This window comes from Lutjanus erythropterus, chromosome 23, assembly GCF_056507025.1.
Source record: "Lutjanus erythropterus isolate fLutEry1 chromosome 23, fLutEry1.hap2, whole genome shotgun sequence".
NCBI classification, from domain to species: domain Eukaryota; kingdom Metazoa; phylum Chordata; class Actinopteri; order Lutjaniformes; family Lutjanidae; genus Lutjanus; species Lutjanus erythropterus.
Genome location: NC_139339.1, coordinates 21,960,126 through 21,977,529, shown reverse-complemented (window position 1 = coordinate 21,977,529; position 17,404 = coordinate 21,960,126). Strand labels below are relative to the sequence as shown.

At 38.6% G+C, this 17,404-nt stretch overlaps 1 protein-coding gene across 1 annotated transcript; it reads right to left on the bottom strand.

Moving 5' to 3' along the window:
* Positions 1 to 484: 484 nt before the first annotated feature.
* Positions 485 to 15,219, bottom strand: LOC146306186 (interleukin-13 receptor subunit alpha-1-like). The gene is made up of 10 exons (XM_084713195.1): positions 14,746 to 15,219; positions 10,799 to 10,932; positions 9,843 to 9,999; positions 9,529 to 9,634; positions 8,258 to 8,421; positions 7,914 to 8,044; positions 7,542 to 7,683; positions 6,492 to 6,591; positions 2,372 to 2,459; positions 485 to 2,293 (listed from the first exon to the last, which is right to left on the bottom strand). Exons 1-10 carry the CDS (start codon positions 14,816 to 14,818, stop codon positions 2,195 to 2,197), a joined length of 1,194 nt encoding a protein of 397 aa, XP_084569321.1. The 5' UTR covers positions 14,819 to 15,219; the 3' UTR covers positions 485 to 2,194.
* Positions 15,220 to 17,404: the final 2,185 nt, after the last annotated feature.

Below are 17,404 nucleotides of genomic sequence, written 5' to 3'. Positions count from 1 at the left end.
TTTTTTGTTTGTGTTTTTTTATACATAGTTTTTTAAATAATTATTCAAATAACTAGAAGAAAATGACTGCTTCCAAGTGCTCCAATATCATTTGGGACAACAAAGATAAATGTACAACTGTAAAATATCCTGCCTGCATTACATATCTTTGTCACAGGTGTTTAATAACCACATTTGAGGGATCATTGCAAAAATGTGTTTAAAATAAAAAGAATATCTGCTGATATATCAATCATATTTTTTATGCCCGAATATGAGTATTGGTCCCAAAAATCCAGTGTCAGGCAGGCTCTAGACACATAAGAAGACATTTTATTTATAGCATGTTTCAATACTCCAAGTTGTGACCTGCCCACTGACAAAAATCCATGGGCCACATCCACAAACTGTAACAAGTAATTTTTTCCAACCAAACTCCCAGATGGCTACGCTGAAATCAGTCACTGCTTGGTAACTACTGGCACACAATCACAAGCGCAGAAACTTTTTCACTTTCTCTTTCTTTATTCTCCTTTACAGCAAGAAAAATAATCAAGAATCACCCAACAAATACAGTTGGTAAATGAAACAAAAGCAACAAAAGACCAAAAGAGCTTTCCCCTCAGTTTAAGGAATGAAGAGCGATTTGTGGTGATGTGGCAATTGAGTTTGGGTATGTTGATGAACAGGAAAGCACACACACACGATTACACAGAATTAGACTGGACTGACAGTTAAGTTGCAATCAGTTTAATGTATGCTTACATAACTGCACAGTTCTATTTGCAAAAAGGTGTTGTGTACAAAGGTTAAAATGCTTCTCAGAACCACAGGTCACATTTTCAACAGACATATCTGATGAACTATTGTAAGAAAATTGTTATTCTATCCAAAATATGCAAGACATTTGGCATCTGGAGTCATCAGTGTTTGCCAGCAAAGTTCATGCAAGTAATTTCCTATTAAACAACCAAGTATGATTAAATTTAACATGCACTGAGGTCAAAAGAAGTATGGAGACCTATTACTGTCAATGTGAGAAGGCAGTAATGACTTATTCTCTCTAATTTGGGGATGATGTCTCATTTTCTTTCTCATTATTTTGGGTTTTCATTATTTTGAGAATTCTGTCATACTTTGAGATGAGTAAATCATTAATCAATGAAAGTTTCTCATAATGACTTACATCATCTTTTTTCCATCACACTGGCAGAAATTGGCTTCCGTAAGGTGAAAGTAAAGATGTGAAGTTTTACTCCAAGATTAGATACTCAAAATTTCACAAAGGCTGTACCTTTTTATTAAAACAATCAAGTCTCATTCTGTGTTTGTCCAGCTGGATGAACAGATAACAAGCACCTACAGGTATCTGCCATGCACTCACCCCATCACTTCCGTAAGAGTTTGTGTTCATGCAAACTGGAAGAAAACAAGCTGTTTTCTTCATTAGGGGGTGAACATGTATGTGGGGGAGGAGAACCACTGCAAGTCTTGGTTTCCTATGAAGTCCTGGGATGACTTTCAGTGGTATGACATAGTGTATGTGCTTTTCCACCACTTAGATTATTGCTTCCTGCCTACTGTATAGCTGCCATAGTGGCATGTGCTTGTCATTCCTATAAACAAGACTCATGCTGTGCCAAAACATAAGCCTATTATTTATTCATTTGTTATGTACAGCATATATAGGTATATACCAGTTTCCTTTACAGGCAGTTAATTACAGCCCACTTGCAGTCCTCCACACTATCCAGCCATACCTTCTGTCTGCCCTCATCCTCCTCTTCCTCCTCAGTGCTCCACAGGAGGGAATCAGCGCAGTGCAGGCAGGACAGATGTTTTGTTTTATATTTCTGGGTCCACAACTGGGCAGCTTTTTAAAAGGTAGCTCCAAGATTCCGTGCGTGTCTGTATCCTGCCTGTGGCGGGCCTCAGCAACTTAAAAGCAGCTGAAGCTCTGGTTTTTGGAGACCTCTGGTGGTTGAAGTTCCCTCCTGGCTGAGTTGAACTCAGTCAATACAGTAAAGATGCAACAGAGCTCCTTTCTGACCCCACTTGTCAAAATGTGCAAGAAACCTGAATCTTTCAGTCAGAAGTGAAACAAAGCTTTTTGCCTGGTGTTAAATTACTCTGTAGTAAATTTTCCTGATGAATTTGCCTGGAGTGGAAGTCCAGCTTCACTGTAGGCATCACTGTGCACAAGTACACAAACATGTCAGAAGTTTTCCTGGAGGAAGCGGTTTTCAGTTAGAGGGCTGATTTTGCAGGGTTCAAAAGGTTCTGGCACCGGCGTGTACAGACTCTCTGTCGGGGGCTGAAAAACAGAACAGTAAATTGAGCATTTGTGGCGGCAGAGGAAGTAGGTGAGTGAATTTTTTTTCTTAAAATATACCTTCATGTCTTTGTTTCCATTAATCATCATCATTTCCTTGAATATGGCCGAAGGATCTGGTATGATGGGACAAATAATGGCGCTGTGCCTACAGACAGACACAACAAAACAAGCATGTTAATGACAGAATGCAACCAGCACACAATGTTTCCACCACCAAAAAATTCAAAAGACAAATCTGACTGACAAGAGCTGTGATGCTGCTTACAAAAAAAGTTTAACTGTTCAAGAAAAGGTGCAGTCTGGCCATACACTGCAAAAAAATGTTTTTTTTCCCTTCAATAAATGTTTCCATGTCTTTTTCACAGATTACAGGGATGTAACAATATATTGAATATTGTGTGTAGGAGCAGAATGTGAGTGAATTAATTTATGTATGGTGTTTGTTGTGTTGGGTATCAGGTCTCACAGGGTAATTTGCGGTCATCACTATCTGGTAGGAACCTTTCTGTGTCTTGTTAGATGTTCCACCCAGAAGGGAAAACAGTTTTTGGACTCCCAAGGTATTGGAACCTTGTGAAGTGGTCAGCAGCTGTGGACATGGCCCATATGCTATGCTATAAAATTTCTCTGTCTGACCCGGAGCTCATGCTGAACAATCAGTATAACCACAGCTTTAATGAATGGACCTCAGAGGACAAGCATATATCTGGAGAAGATCAGATTTATGGGAATCACAGAATCATCTGCAACTCAACAGGATAAGAGGTATTTCCTAAAGTTTCCCTTAAGAGACCAGATGTCCTACTACCAAACAGCTTTACAGGGTCCAAGCAGAGAATACTAGGACTAAGGAAGAGGTTTGTAATAGTTTCACAAGAAATATTCAGGTTGCTTCATTGAGGTCATTAATAAAGGTCACGGCCAGCAAGTACCTCAGCAGCAGTTGCAAGGTAGACATGGAAAAGTATGGTACATTCCCCACCATGGTGTCTATCATCCCCGAATGAGTTCTCTAAAACAGGTGTTTAATTGTGAAGCCACAGTTTTGCAGTTTCGTCCTCCAGCTGCGCTAGCTATGCGCCAAGAAAAACTGCTGATGACAACAGGTGTGACTTTTCTGATGAGACTGTTCACACTGTCAAGCAAAACTGTTATGTTGACAACTGTTTGATGAGCTTGGGCTCAGAAGAGGAGGCCATGCAAATAATAAAGGAACTCAACGCCCTCTGTAAAAGAGGTGGATTTATTTTGGAGAAATGGACAAGTAACAGTCAGACAGTGTTGCGGTCAACTGCAGAAGATCATTGGGCGAAGGATATAAAAGAGCTCAGTCTGGATCGAGACAATCTTTCAGTTGAGAGAGCCTTAGGTCTGCTTTGGTGTCTCGAGTCAGACTGCTTTAAATTCAAGATGGAAGACAAATGGCAGTCTCTACCCAGATGTGGCATGTTGTCCACAACTAGCTCAGTGTACAATCCTTTGGGTTTTCTGTCACCAGGTAATCTGTCTGCTGAGATGATGCAGCAAGAGCTCTGCAGGAGAGGCTTTTGTTGGGATGACGCCATGCCACCAGATATCTTAAACCAGTGGGAAAGATAGTTGGAAAAGGTTAAGCTGCTGGCATCATTCAAGGTGGAAAGATGTGTGAAGGACTTTGATACACAGCCAATTTCATCACTTAGCTGATGCCAGAAAAGATGGCTATGGGACTGTAACTTGCATTAGACTGAAAAACTGCAGAGACGATGTTCACTTTGCTTTCCTATTGGGTAAGGCCAAAATCACACCTCTAAAATCTGTGACGATTCCATGACTGGGAATAACAGCTGTGGTCTTGGCTTCCAGAGTGGATGTGATGCTAAAGGCAGAGCTTCAAATGCAGTTGGACGGATCTGTCTTTTGGACAGCATGTCAGTTTTGAAATATATTAATAAGGAGGACATGTGTTTCCGCATGTCATCAGTAAGCAGACAAAGTTCCATCTACAAGCTGTATCTGATTTTGGAAGATTGCCTGCTAAGAGTTGGAGGGAGATTAAGCAAGGGAGCAGTGCCACTGGAGGAAAAACATCCGGTCATCCTCTCCAAGAATCAGCCCATCTCCAGGCTTATCCTCAAACCTATTCATCAGTTATTAGGACACAGTGGATGAAATCATACACTGTCAGCACTCAGGAGGAACAATTGGATTACCAGCCAAATGCGGCTGTGAGGAAGATCATATCTGAATGGAGTTCTTACAGACGCTATAATGGAAGAGCTATGAAGCAAAAGATGGTGGATCTTCTAAAGGAGAGAATTATTCCAGACTTCCCTCCATTTACAAATGTAAGAGTGGATTATTTTGGACCTGTGGAAATAAAGAGAGGCAGAACAGTCTGCAAACGTTATGGGGTGATATTTACTTGCATGGCGAGTAGAGCAGTTCATTTGGAGTTGGCAAATTTGCTGCAGACGCCTGCATAAATACAATATGTCAGTTTATCAGTAGGAGAGATCAAATTGTCCATATCAAGTCAGACAATGGAATCAACTTTGTCGGAGCCGAAAGAGAACTGAGAGAGGCTCTTGCTGCTTTGAATCATGAGCAGATTCAAAGAGCTCTGATTTCAGCTGGAGTTGAATGAAGTTTCAATCCACCAGCAGGACCCCATCACGGCGGTGTTTGGAAACATATGATACGCATGGCAAGGCGCGTTCTCAACTCCAGCACCGGCAAATGTTGGATGATGATAGACTCCACACTGTTATGTGTTATGATCGTCCAATCAGTAATCAGACACGTTCAATATATCAAAGGAAACAGAGTCTGACGGCTAGAGATCCTCCTCATCCTGGCCTCTTACCAAAGTGCTGGAGGTTTTTCCTGACAAAAGGGATAAGGTACGTTCTGTCAAGCTGGACACCAAAACCAACAATACTGAGAGACCTGTTACATTGTCTGATACAAGCGGTGTAAACTGAATCATGTTAATTTGCATTTCTATGTATGGTAATTGAGATTTTCATATCTGGCTCCTATTGTTATTGATGTATTGAATTGTTATGTCTGCATGCCATAACAATTAGGGGCCGGTGTGTAGAAGTAGAATATGAATTAATTAACTTATGCATGATGTATGTTGTGTTGGGTATCAGGTCTCACAGGGTAATTAGTGGTCATCACTGTATAAAAAAAAAAGTTTTTGACTGCTGAAGCAGCTTGTTGCTGCAGGAGTTACACGTGGATGTTTTGATTCTTATTGGAAACCTGTTCGGGTTTAATGGACACTGAGAAGTTTGTGATGGAAAATAAATGGAGGAAGTATTCAACTGGCAAGTTTGTCTCAGACTTTGACTCAGTGTGTAGTGTTGTTACATCCTTACAGTTTACTGTGTTCCATTTGGTTTGAAAAGATTGTGAGTGCAGCCAGAGCTCTGACCGGGACATGGGAAACATGACACACTTCTAGTGAACTGTACACTCCTTCTAAAATCTCCCTCCATTACAGGTGTGTTTTCTAAATGTTACTTCACTTGCATGTTTGAACCTCCTCTGCAGAAAGACTGCTTTCACATTCATCCACTGAAGGGGGAAACTTTATCAGCACAGTGATACTTTTCTATTTCCTGTAGCTCTGCTGAAACACCTGCAGTTCCTACTGTGCCTGAGGGTGGGGCAGGTTTATTGACCACTTTGCACCCACACACTCTCACTCTTTCCACTGATTAAACACTAAAGCACTCCAGTGGCAGCACTCCAACAAAGTCCAGCACAGTAACAACATCCACTCCCTATGACTTTTACATTTCAGTGTTTGCTTACTGGAGACAGTCAGGGGCCATTCAGAATGATTCATAGGTTTTGCTGTGTTAAAGGACATTTTTGCACAATATACTTCTTGTCAAAGAAGTGACATGACCTCTGCCTCTTGAGTGGTGTGATCAAAGGCAGCCAATCAACTTTAAGACAAGGTTTAGCTGTTGTAATAACATAAGTAACAGGTTAGCATTGTTGTGCACCTCAAATACTGTTTCACCAAAGTGTACTGTACAACATCCATTTTTTAAATAGATTGCAAAATTGAATATAAAACACAATTAGGAATCCAGAAATGCACTTTGTACCATCTACACTTTGTAGCAGAACTAACTGACTTAGGCCAAAGCAGGTCAACCGTTCTCTTTTCAAAACATACCTCCTGAAGCAGTAGCAGGACAGAATGAAGCAGACGGACAGAATGCTGGCGATGACAGCAGCAACCACATACAGTGTCACATCAGGATGCTCATCAATACCTGTGATGAACAATAGACATTTTTTCTTCAGCTTTCAGGACAATGTACAGCTTTCTACTGCCGTGTGGCAAGTACTGCAGAGTAGGGCTACATAGTTAATTGTAATATTATTGAAATGACAATATGGCCAAGTGAAATATCCAAACTGCAGAACTAGAACCAAATTGTAGTATTTTGAAAAAGGAAAAATTTATGAGAAAACAGCATTATAATGAAGTACTGTAGTGCTACACAGATGCCCTTGCCTAAAAATCTTGTTCTGCTGATGAAAGAAAATGTTTGTTTGGTACAGACAATAAATATCAAAACATCACACTTTTTAATAGGTTTCTATCATGATCATACCCACTAATCATATCACAATCACAATTTCAGTCAAAACAATCACAAAATGGCTTTTTTTTTGGCAGAGACATGTTGTGCTTTGCACCTACAGGTAGTAATCACGTCTTTTTTCCATGACTGATGTTACTGATAGACTTTGATGCTAGTGTCCACAGGACTAGTTCAGAGGTGAAATCAGATCATTTGTGAGCTAACAGAGATGGTTGCAGGGAAGGGGCTGCACTTGCAGGCAAGGAATATGTGTTCATCTTGTAAGTTAAAAGAGACAATGTCCTGGTTAAGTCTACTCTGTAAACACAAGACACAGAATACAGGAGTTGCTGATCTAATGCTGCCTCAAACTGTTACTTTGGTTTTCTTACTGTGTGACTTCAGTATTTTAAAAAAGATAGTTCAGATTCACCAAAGTGACAGAATGACACAAAAAAACGAGCAGATGGAGGAAGTGTATCTGCAACTTGAGCAAGGAAATGTCGATGGCAGTGCAAAATGGTGAAAATGATCTAAACAGGGCATACATGTAAAAGTATGTGATTTCATATGAACGTGTTTGACATAAATGCACTCAGAGAAATCAGTGTAAGTAAAATTGGTTGGGCGTTTACCGTAAGTTACAGGTTCACTGAATTGGCTACTTATGTTGGGGCACGATCCAGTAGCTTTGACTCTGGACTTGAACTTATACTGGCAGCTTTTAACGTAGGGCACCTTCATCGTAGACTCTTCAACTTTTGTGGTCATGCATTCCTAAAAAACAGAAAAACAATGTACCGTTGATAACATAAAGACGGTCTGGATTTAAACATACTCACATCACATTCATACTGCTGAAATACAAATTAATGTTCCCATTTATGTGCCCATTTGTGGTATTTGCAAGTGATACTCAATGCTTTAATATCAGAGTAGCAAATATGAAACCTCATGACATAAAAGAGGGAAAATCTTAAGTTAAACAGTTAAACTTGATAACTTACTTTATTTGTCTTGCACTCTTTGTAGCAGACCTCGTATGTCCAGCAATTAGGACTTTTGAAATCTGGAGTTGTCCAGCTCAGTCGAAGCTCATCTCCACTTTCTGTGATGTTTAGCTCTGGTGGGGTTACCTCTGAGGAGATTGAAAAAGAACAACAAAAAAAATATTGTTTTTTTTATCTGTACTTGGCAGCCAAAGACTAAAAAAACAAGACAGTCTCTGGTTCGAATTAATTAATTAGTAAGTAAGTAAGTAAATTAGTAAATTAGTAAGTATTTTAACAGCAAATGTTTTACATTTACAACTATTTCCACAGTCTGTAACAACATTGATAAGAGTACCAACCAAGTAGAGGCTTAAAAGTGTTCATTGCAGCTTTCGTCTGCACAAGGATGCAGATGTTGTTTGGAAAAGTATCCATGTCCAGGATGCACCAACTCCTCTTGTTAGAGACTTGGACATTACACTCTTTTCTGGTATGTATATCATCCTCTGAACATCCACAAATCCTGTAATGACAAAGAGGGAGGTGATAAGAGAAGTAGAAACCGTTCAGATAGCATTCATGTTTTATTCAAAGGATTTCACCAGAGTAAAAACCCTATTAGCTTCCTGTTAGCTTTCTTGTGCCACTCTGAAAACCATTATATGTCATGCAATTCCTTCAGTTGCCACTAGATGTCCGTGACGCTCACAGATTATCTGCTTCTCATCAGTACCCCTGCAGACTCACAAATGTTACTCAATTATGTTACTAAATTTACACCATCCCTGAATGAAAAATACAAAATCCTATCCACATGTTGGCTTTTTGATGATGGCCAGATGAGTGCTTTGATGCAGAAATATCACTATTCTGGGACTAAATAACTGATTTCTTATTGACTTAATGTGTGGTGTCTCTGGGGCTAAAGAGCTAAATGCTGTAAACAAATAAATTACTAAGGAGGGAAATTTATAGTTATTTATACTTCTTTATGATTTATCTATAATTAATTAATTAATTAAAAATACCAGTGAAAGCTCACTGTTTCAGTGCCCTGATGTAATTTTGAATGATAAGTTTATTGCTAAACTTTGAAATATCCTGCCTCCATTACATATATTTGTCACATGTGTTTGATAACCACATTTGAGGGATCATAACAATATCAGCTGATATATTAACAACACAATCTTTTTACTCCCTAATATCATTACCAGCAAAAGTCCAGATCAGTTGGGCTCTATTTTTTTAGTCTGATTAGCAACCTTAGAGTGAAAATGGAATTGGGCGATAATCTTTATTGGCAGAAATCTGCTTAGAAGTGCAGACTAACCATAGCCGATGGGTTTCGAGATTAGCGGCCTACATGTTCTGCTTCTTTTGTTTTACACACTGCATTGTTTACCTGCATGCAAGCCAAGCATGCTCAAATGTGATCAGTCAATACTACTTGAACTATAAACAGAAAACAGAGCGCTTCTGATACCAAATTTTGTCCCTCACCTACACATTCTGCATGTAGAGATGAAGCATTTCATTTAAATAGAATTTGATTTCAACAGCCATCATTAAAACTTTACATGATACATGTTTGTATCTCCTCTATTTTGTCTGTTACTGTAATTCTCACCTGTAGATGAGCGTCAGGTTTAAGGACTGATTAGCAGGGATCCAGGAACAGTTCATTTTGTTGGAAGAGATTAAACATTTGAAGTCCTTCACCAGTTCAGCTGTACAGTACAATAAAAGGTGTCACACACACACACACACACACACACACACACACACACACACACACACACACACACACACACACACACACACAAACACACACACACACAGAAGGATTCAAGTAAGGATTTATGACATCACAATAGATACACAACACAATCTAAATACAAATTTAGCATTGCATTGCAGTCATTTCAGCTCTCTGCTTCTTACCTCGGGGTTTATGGGTTTCAATGGTAATGTTTGCAGGGGAGCTCTTCACAGAATCGGTACAGTGTTTAATGATGTTGTACGTCCAATGATCAGAGCGCTTCACTTCGGTGAAAAGACTTTGTGTGAAATTTCTCCACTTTACACGCACGTCCTTGGACTGGAGGAAAAAAAAGACAATTACACACATGTTTAAACACTGTCCTGAAAAATAAAGTAAAGGAGGCTTCAAGTTTGCTTGCACAGAATAAACAACACTGTGGTAACGCATCTTCGGGAAAGGACTGCTTTGAAAACTTCTCTTTGTTTGTGTGTTCCATGAAACTTAGTATGCATACATTAGACAATGAGCCTTACGTATGGACATGTTCGTATTCCTCTAAATCTCTTAATTTTCTACTTTGAGGTTTGCTTGTACAAGAGTCCCAAGTCGTATTCAAGAAACTCTCTTAACTCCACAAACTTGTTGTTAATGACTCATTTTAACACAATAAAGGCCTTCTGTTCATGAGGTTCCTGAGATTTCAACAAGTTTCATTCACAAAAATGTAAAACAAGGAAACTCTGACAAACTATTAGTCTATCAAATTTAGTAGTGCCAACTAAAACCCAGGAATGTATATCTGCACCCCCAGAATTTTCATTATCAATACATTTTATTAATAAAAGCTCCTTATGTCCTCCTCCTTATTATCATGTAGGGGAGAGCAGTGTGTCATGGTTTATGAAGTGAATGCATCATCAATAGGCTGAATCTGCCTAAATATAGGAATCCCTTTACAGTTACACTAAAAGATAATTATTATGTTCAGCCTTTCTCATGTTTCAGGTTTGAAGTTTTTTTTCCAATTCCATTCAAATTAAGGAATCTAATTAGTTTAGGTAATATATTTGGGCTACATCAAGTTTTGGGTGAAATGGAAATAGTTTTCCTCTAAATAAAATAATAAAATACCTACATCTGCCCTCGCTATCTGGAATTCATCTGGAATGTCTTTGTTGTCTGGCAGACCACTGGGCTTCTTCCAGGACACGTTCACAGTGAACTCGTCAAGCCACCTGTATGTCAGCTCTGTTGGTGGCGAACACTGATCTGTGGGACGAGGCAAAAGAAAGTGGAATTAATCTCACCCCCTCACATTCAAAGATACTGTTAGGCTAAAATAATCAAAGTAGGCTATCATTACCCTCAGTGACCAATGAATTCAAAAATCTTATAGGTTCTTTCTTGGCCCATGCTACACCCTTCCACTATCGTTCATGATAATGGACCTCTAGTTTTCCTGTAATCCCACCAACAAACAGACAAACAAACAGAATTTAAAACATAACCAGAGCCATAACCATAACCTTTGCAGAGGTAATTATAACCCAACAACTCTTTAGGAGGTTAAACTGGCCATGATTATTTTAATCACGTTTTAAGTAGAAAGCATGTCTTCATGTCGACTGCGTGTGAACAAAGTCGCAACCACATACTGTGGTCCAAGGGCTTGAAGAGGTGAACCTGATGCAGTTTCTATTTTGGTTGCACGTCTATTCCACACTTATTCTTAGGGCAGTGGATCTGAAACCTTTTCTGGCCTGCCCCCCTTCCAGAAGCTGAGTTTGTGCACCCCACCCCAAAATTTTTCATTAACAATAACTGTGGACGGAACTGATAAAAAGGGATTCAAAAGTTGAATTTTTGTGAAATGTAGTTCAGCAGGATAGAATCAGCAAACTGTTTCTTTATTTTATATGGATCATATTCATTCAACTTTGTTTCACTCTTCTACTTCTCCCTTCTACTTTTGGTTGTAAAATTCTTATTCGGTCAAGTAACTTCAGCAAATGTAATGGACATCAAAGTAATATTTACCTCTGAAACATAGAAGTATAAAGTACATGGCATAAAATTGAAATCCTCAAGTAAAGCAGAAGTACCTCAAAACAGTAGTTACAGTGAGTACAGTAGTGAATGACGAGTAAATGTATTTAGTTACTTTCCAAGACTGGTTGATTGGTACACAGAGTGGTGAGGGTGATTATAAGCACTTGTTCATTTTTTAGGTTCATTATTTTCAATATTAAATTATTAACCAATCATCATTAATAGAATATTTTATTTACAATGTACTAATCAAAGTAACAGTTAATTTTTCTTTTTATTTCTGACAAAAAAAAAAAATCCAGACACATTTTTCTCCTCTTTTAGCCGAACTTTAATCCGTGCAGGCAAACTTTTAGCAAGCTATTCATATTTGTGCTGCACAATGAGGACAAAATCAAACATAATATTTTTTACCAAATATTGCAACAATATCTTAGCGATGGCTATTGGTGCTTTTACAAAATATTAACACAATGGGATTTCTGATAAATAGGCCTAATCATCAATAATGTGGATATAATGACTAAGTGGGTAAAGACAAATTATAGCAGAGCTAGAACAGTCTGGTAAGTCCAGAAAATTACATCCCTTTACTATAATGCAGTCTTTAAAACCAGAAAAAGACAACACTTATCACGTATCATGACATAACAATATCCAAATTTTAAGATATATCTAGTCTCGTATCATCAGTTGATCTAATTGTGAGATATTGCAGCCATCATCAGTCTGGCAGCCAATGTTAAACTAATACTCTCCAGTCCTATGGTCCAGTACAGCATGGCAACATTCACACTGCAAGCCTTAGTGCTGTAAACGAATTTACTGCTCAGATATGTTTTTTTTGTTTTGTTTGGTTGTTCGCATTATTTTTTACATGGCCAACATCAGATACCAGTGTGAACTGTTCACGCTGCTGAAATGACCCCTTGTGTGCAAAAAACCAGTAACAAAGACGTCTCTGGCAGCACACTGTTATACAGAAGCACACAATTCAGCGTTTATGTTTTCATCTTTTGTTTATGAGGCGATGTGAAGTGGAGGCCAGCAAATTTGTGAGCAGATGATAACAAGGGCCAGAATGAGGAGAAAGAGAGCCAACTTTTTAATTCTGGCTTTTTGTAGAGCGGTGGTTGCTACTTCTGTATGGAGGGGTGTGCGTGTGGATGTGGATTGTGACTTCACAGATACAAAGTTAATCCAAACTTCAGGAGTTCTTTGAACTACATCTGTCAGCATCTGTCTACAAGAGTCTCATAGCAGGGCTCAACTGGAGCAAGTAAAATGCAATGTTAGTAAATCTAGCAACTAATTTGCCCAACTGGGCAAGTGGTAAAATAGAATTTATCTGTTTTGTTAGCAATCAGCAGTAGGAAATGTTGTTTTCCGCCTCTAATATGTTAAGATTTCGCACTTTTCTTTTTATTGGTATAACAAAACAAGACATTTAAAGACAGGGATGGACTATTTTATGATATTTTACATGTGTTGCAGCCCTACATTGCACATGACAATCAACTTTATTTTTTTTTGTGTGTGTGTGTCATTTGATAACTGCCTGTAAAGAAAACTGTTTGCACAGGGGCAAGTTAAAAATGGACTTTGGGAAAGTGAAAAGAAAACATTATTGCTGAAACCTGCAAACACTTCAAGTGAGTGAGAGACTTCAAAGTCAAATGATTTCTGGTATGACTGTTAAGACTTAAGTCCCAGTGCAAAACTATCACATCTGTATCTGTTTTAGGAGCACACATGGCAGTCAGGATTGAAAAAAATCATATTCCATATGCATGTGCTGTTCACATGTTGTCATAAAAAAACAAAGACTTAACTCAAATAAAAAAAATTATAATCAAGAATCAGATTTAGGCCACTTTTGCCTCCATGGATTTAACGCAGAAGAAAATCGGATTGTTTACTGATATCTAGTGGTGATGATACGCAACTGCAAGTAATTTGAGTTACATTTCTAAAGGATCCCCCCTCCAATACTATGTTCCGCTGTTTCATTTTCCCCACGTGGTTCATACAGTTAAGCCAAAAGAATGGTATGCAATTATTACAAAGGCAACAGAACTTTTCCATCGCATCCATATTGATATGAAATAATAAGAAAACACAGGCGTTACCAATGATACTAATTAAGGCCATGTTCCATTTAGTGTGGAAGAGCCTTTCCGCTGAGCCAACACGCACAACAGCAGCACCCTGACTGTGTCTGAGCTGAACGGAACGTTAATGAGTGTCACCGGTAACACCTGTACGGACTCGACTATCTGACGTCAAAATGGCTACTGCGAAAAACATATTGTGAAACAGAGGCGCCACTAATAAATATTAGTATAATAACTATAATAGTCTATTTATCTATTTAATAACTGTTAATAACTATTTATCTGTGAAACAAGGTAGAAAATAACTTTATTGTGCAGTAGAAATAATCATTTTAACTCAAACACGTGAGAAAAGGCTTTGGGGACTGGTTGACTGAATTTTGTCCCCGTTCCCCGTCTCGCTTTGTATATTTCAATTATTTTCCAATCCAATTTTTTTTCCGAGTATTTATTAATGTAAAAAGACAAATGGACATATGGACAAACTTTAACAGGACATGCAGCAATAAAACTAGGCTGGTTAAATATAGCGACAACCTCTCAACATTAGCCTAAAATACTGAAAAAGCAGAATGAATAAATATAAACGATATTAATTAGCTAATAATAATAATATGAATTTGGAAGGAAACCCAGAATTTAAAAAAAAAACAAAGGGTTAATTAACTATTTTTAGACTAGGGTTTTTTTCATCTTCAACGTTTTTTTTTTTTGTTTTTTGTTTTTGGTAGTGATAGCATTTATTTTATTTTATTTTTTCAATGTGATATCGCGTGAAAAAAAGTGCGTCATTAAAGTTTACTAATTGAACTGTGGTAACGCCGTGTGGTCGACTGACACCTTTATCGCGTCCGTAAAAGATAACAATGTCTTATCAGTAATAATATTTAAACATCAGAAAGTGACGAGGAGTCTTTACCTGCTGTACAGTGAAGCACCATGGTCATGGCGGTGAATGACAAAAAAGCGAAAAGGTCCCCAGAAAAAGTCATGTTGTCCTCCGAGCGTTTATTCCATCCAGAGACGAGTCAACTCCCTCAGTCGGTCCCGGGTTTCCTCCGAGTGAAAACGAATCCCTTCCCAGCCTGAGTTACTGCATATAACTGCTAGACATCCTACACGACGTCTAGCATCAAAAAGGAAAAAAGGAAAAGAAAAATAAATAACTAGGAATACCAGGGAAAAAGCTACCGAAGGCACCTTGACAGTCACAGCGGTGTCCCTCAAATGAGTCCACCGGGAACGGCGGGGCGGAGTCGGTGCGAGAAGTGGGCGGAAATCTGTGGTGACAGTGCGGGAATGACTGTGACAGTGTTGAGCAAGTTTTCCCTCTTAACAGCGGTGCTCCACCAAAAGACGCCCAGCCGCCCCTGAACGCTGTGTTAAAGAGTCAAAAGTTAAACGCAGCTGCCCGTGGGTCTCTCTTAATGAAGGCGCATCACGCATGCGCACGAGCTTAAGTGCAATATCCCAAACCACAAGTGTCCATCCATTGTTCCAGGAAGTCGTCAGGCTCTAAATGAGTCTGTGAATCATTAAGCTGATTATGTGTATGATAATGGGTTTGTGCAGCAACAAACAGCACAGAGTGGACAAGGCCAAGAAAAACATACAGTGCATCAGATCGGAGAGATGCCCGAAACCCTGGCACTGTAAATGAATGCCACACACATGCTTGCCAACCTTGAGACTTCAAAAACCAAGGTGAAAAAAATAAATACATTCCAGTTTCAAAGAGTGAAACCAACAAAACAACAGGAAAAGTACAAAGTACACTGAAAGAGAATCAATTTTACTTTTAATACTCAGAGAAGAATACAGAATAATTCATCCCTCTATCATTGGGATTGATTAAATCTCTAGCATCAACTAAATATTGATCAGTTTAATTTCATTCACTTGGTTTTTGCTCCTGCCCCTAAAATAAAATTGACATGTCAGATTTGACAAAATGTGTGATCCATTCATTGAAAACGTTCCTTAAGAAACTTACTGGGAAGTCTGGTTCGGTGTAGCTGTATTAATGCCTCGTTGGAAACAGTAGACTTTTAGAGTCGGGCTTATACACACTGTCCATAATCAGAGAAAGGCAAAAAAGGTATGTAAATTTGTCAGAAATCAGGAGTAATATGAGAGAATTGTGATCCGAGGGGCAAACAGGGAGAGGACAATGAAAAACAGGAATATCCTGGGAAAATGGGGAGAGTTGGCGAGTATGGCCACACGACACCTCTAACATAAAGTAAATTATATTACCCAAAGTTTGTTCACATCATGTGGTGCACTTGTGACCTAAAGCTGATTTTCAGAGTAGATCCACTTTCAGAATCAGTATAACAAAACGTTATTATAACATGCAAACTTGACATATAACGACATACTGTTTATACTGTGGCTATTTACACCTGCATGGCAGAAACAAACCAGAATCTTTTCCTAAACCTAACCAAATAGTTTTATTTCCTAAACTCAACCAAACTATGACTGAAAACTGAAAATAATAAAAAAGAATAATGAAGATAAGTCAATCAATTGCTAATAACATAACAATAAGTTATCACATGATAACATGTAATTATTTAGCGTATAACAAGATGGACAGTATATTTTTACAATGTGAAAAGAGGCATGAACATACAGGAAGTCATTATGCATATATATTGAAACAGTTCCAAATTGTTAAGACATTGTGCGTCTAATATTTTAAGTATGACTACTACACCTACATGTACAAACTATTTAAGCATTTAGAGGCATGTAGAGGCAGCCTATATGGCACTGCATCACCCTAAAGGTCACTCATCATGTTCTGTCTCCCATAGGGGATTTCAAGGGGGCATTTTTTTTTTAAACATGAGGACCAGTCTGGTGTGGAACAACTTCACTAGCTGGTACAGATCCCTGGTTTAATTCCAGGGGCTGCATGACAATCTCAGCCAGTCAATGGTATCTGTCTGAAATAGACAGAAAAGTTTGCATTGTCCTGTGAGGAAGAGCTGAATCATATTCCTTCAATGCTACAAATCTAACTGTCCATCTTAAAAGGTTCCATCCTGATCATTACGATACATTTGTGAGGAACAAATAGGAAGTGGCACCAGAGAAAAGTCAGAACGCACTGTTCTTATTTTTCCCAGTGAATGAGTACATTTTGAAAAGGCACAATAATACATTAATTCCACTACAGGAGAGGCTTGATGTTCTCTACAACTGAAAGGTGGAAAAATATCTGCCTATATCAATACTGAGCCAAAATCAGTTGGAAGATATAGGCAAAAATCCAATATCATGCACCCCTAATAAAACAAACTTAAATCAGACATCAGTGTCTGACTTCATGAATGTTCTTGTGGCATTACAGTAGCAGATATCTGCAGCCAGCTTCCAAAACTTGGCAGAAAGCCCAAAACCAGAGGAGTGGAGCCTGCTACAACAGCAGCAGTGGATTAATACACATGGTTTTGGAATGTACAGATCCTTAAATGTAGGTGAGGTGGGGATTAAGAGCCTTCTTTAAAACTAGATTTTCCAGTTGACAAAAGGTTACCACAATGTCCATTTTAGCAGCTGTTCTGGAG